The sequence below is a fragment of the Aplysia californica genome, unplaced genomic scaffold, assembly GCF_000002075.1.
Source record: "Aplysia californica isolate F4 #8 unplaced genomic scaffold, AplCal3.0 scaffold00007, whole genome shotgun sequence".
Lineage (NCBI taxonomy): Eukaryota > Metazoa > Mollusca > Gastropoda > Aplysiida > Aplysiidae > Aplysia > Aplysia californica.
This window is the reverse complement of record NW_004797277.1, coordinates 597,254-598,984: the sequence shown is the minus strand read 5'-3', so window position 1 is coordinate 598,984 and position 1,731 is coordinate 597,254. Positions and strand designations below refer to the sequence as shown.

Here is a 1,731-nt window from a genome sequence, read left to right as displayed (position 1 = left end):
GGTCGTATTTTTTTTCATAATAACTTTTTACAAAACACGATTCAAGTAAATAGAAAATACTATATTTTCATTTCAAGTAAGCTGCAAAATTGTAGAAGGCAGCACATTCAGCAGCAAGCTGCCACCCCTGTCACTCCGCGCGCTCGCCAGCCGTCCGTCCGTCCGTCCCGCTAGTGTCCTCCGATGACCTATCCCTCCGACACTGGTGGCTATTGATCCGGACACACTCTCCCAGTTGTGCGGCGCCCGAAGCCACGCCGCTCCCAACGAGGTGAGAGAAGAACCGGGAACACACGACGCCGGGGGCGACTGGCGATGTTCTTCCAACAGCCGGGGACATTATTACAGCTCAGCACTCCTACACCCCACAACTACCAAATCCAGGGAGGTGGTCCGGACTAAGCCAATTTTGGCCTTTTGAAAAACCATCAAGACCCTCTCGACGTCTCAAGTGCGGACTTGATAGCTCACAGCTAGTGTTGCGCTGCCATACACGGATTTCCCCGCTCAACTAGGATAGCAGACTAGAAAACTATAGGACATTTGTGAAATCGGTGGGCGTCGAATTGATCGACTTTTAAAAGACGAGGAGTCACAACATGGGCAGAGAACGTGAGTACACACGCACGACGCATAGTACCGACGGACGTGTGAGTCGAAGTCTTAATATTATCTGTTTTGCTTCGTTTGATTTCTGAATTGATTTGTTGATGTTTAAAATATTATTGTTGTTTCTTTTCAAGGCAATTTCAATAATTTCACCACCTTCAACCCCCAGATCATGCTTCAATCATCAGCCATTTCTTTAGATATGCTACATGTTTTTCTGATTTTTGTGAACTCAGTGTTGAAGTTAAGGCCCGGAAAACTTCATAAAAACTCTCTTAGTTAGTCTGCCATTTCACTTCACTAACCCAGCCAACATAATTTATTGTTCCACAGTGACACAATGAAAAACCATTCGAAAAACAAAACAAAACAAAACAACAACAACAAAATGTTCTTCATTAGTACACTGTAAGGTGTTACAAGAAAAAAGCAAAAGTACAACAGGCATAAAAAAAAGTTCTAGATAAAACAAACTTCAGTGACAAAGTGGGGGTTATTTATGTCCCAGTTCAAAGCATCAACCATTGCGTAAAAAAATTGCCACAATAATCGAAGCAAACAATTATCAGTATTTTCTCGTGATGCTTAATTCGTTTACTGAATCATCTTTACCGGTCTTATACACGGGGTGACAAAACGGTCACATTACAAGTTGAAAAAAAAGGCCAGTCTAATATCTAGCTATCACCATAGGGCATGCGTTCGCCAAAGAACATGAACATGCTATGAGTTTTGGTAATAGATTTACATACAAAACAATTAGGCCGTATAACAGCCGAATATAGTGGTGTTATAAGAGTGACAAAGAAAAAAAAAAGAAGAGATCAAAGACGATAGATGTTTAATATTAATAGGAAATAAGGAACAGACCACACCAGAGCAACTATCAACCACCCACACCAATTCTGAGAGCCGCATTTGCGTGCCGTGCTGTTGTGAGCGGATCTGATGGTCTATCCATGTCCGTGAGAAGGAATCATCTCATAATGAGCTCGAGGCATACTCGGGTCCACCCATTGAAGATCCGGAGAGAAAAGCAATTGATTGGAAATATCCGAACTTTGAAACTCGTTTTTAGTAAGAGTTTTACAGCACTTGCAACACAATAAGGTCATATAAGTG

The 1,731-nt window shown here is 42.0% G+C and overlaps 2 protein-coding genes across 2 annotated transcripts in view; one reads left to right on the top strand and one right to left on the bottom strand.

The window, feature by feature from the left end:
- Window positions 1–1,731, bottom strand: part of LOC101861087 (nucleolar protein 16) — a 43,405-nt gene that overhangs the window by 5,184 nt on the left and 36,490 nt on the right. The gene's annotated exons all lie outside the window — the stretch shown is intronic.
- Window positions 207–1,731, top strand: part of LOC101860860 (testicular haploid expressed gene protein-like) — a gene marked incomplete in the record, with an annotated part of 23,563 nt that continues 22,038 nt past the window's right edge. The window contains 1 exon segment of the mRNA XM_005089566.3: window positions 207–612. Within this exon segment, the coding sequence (XP_005089623.2) occupies window positions 600–612 (13 nt within the window).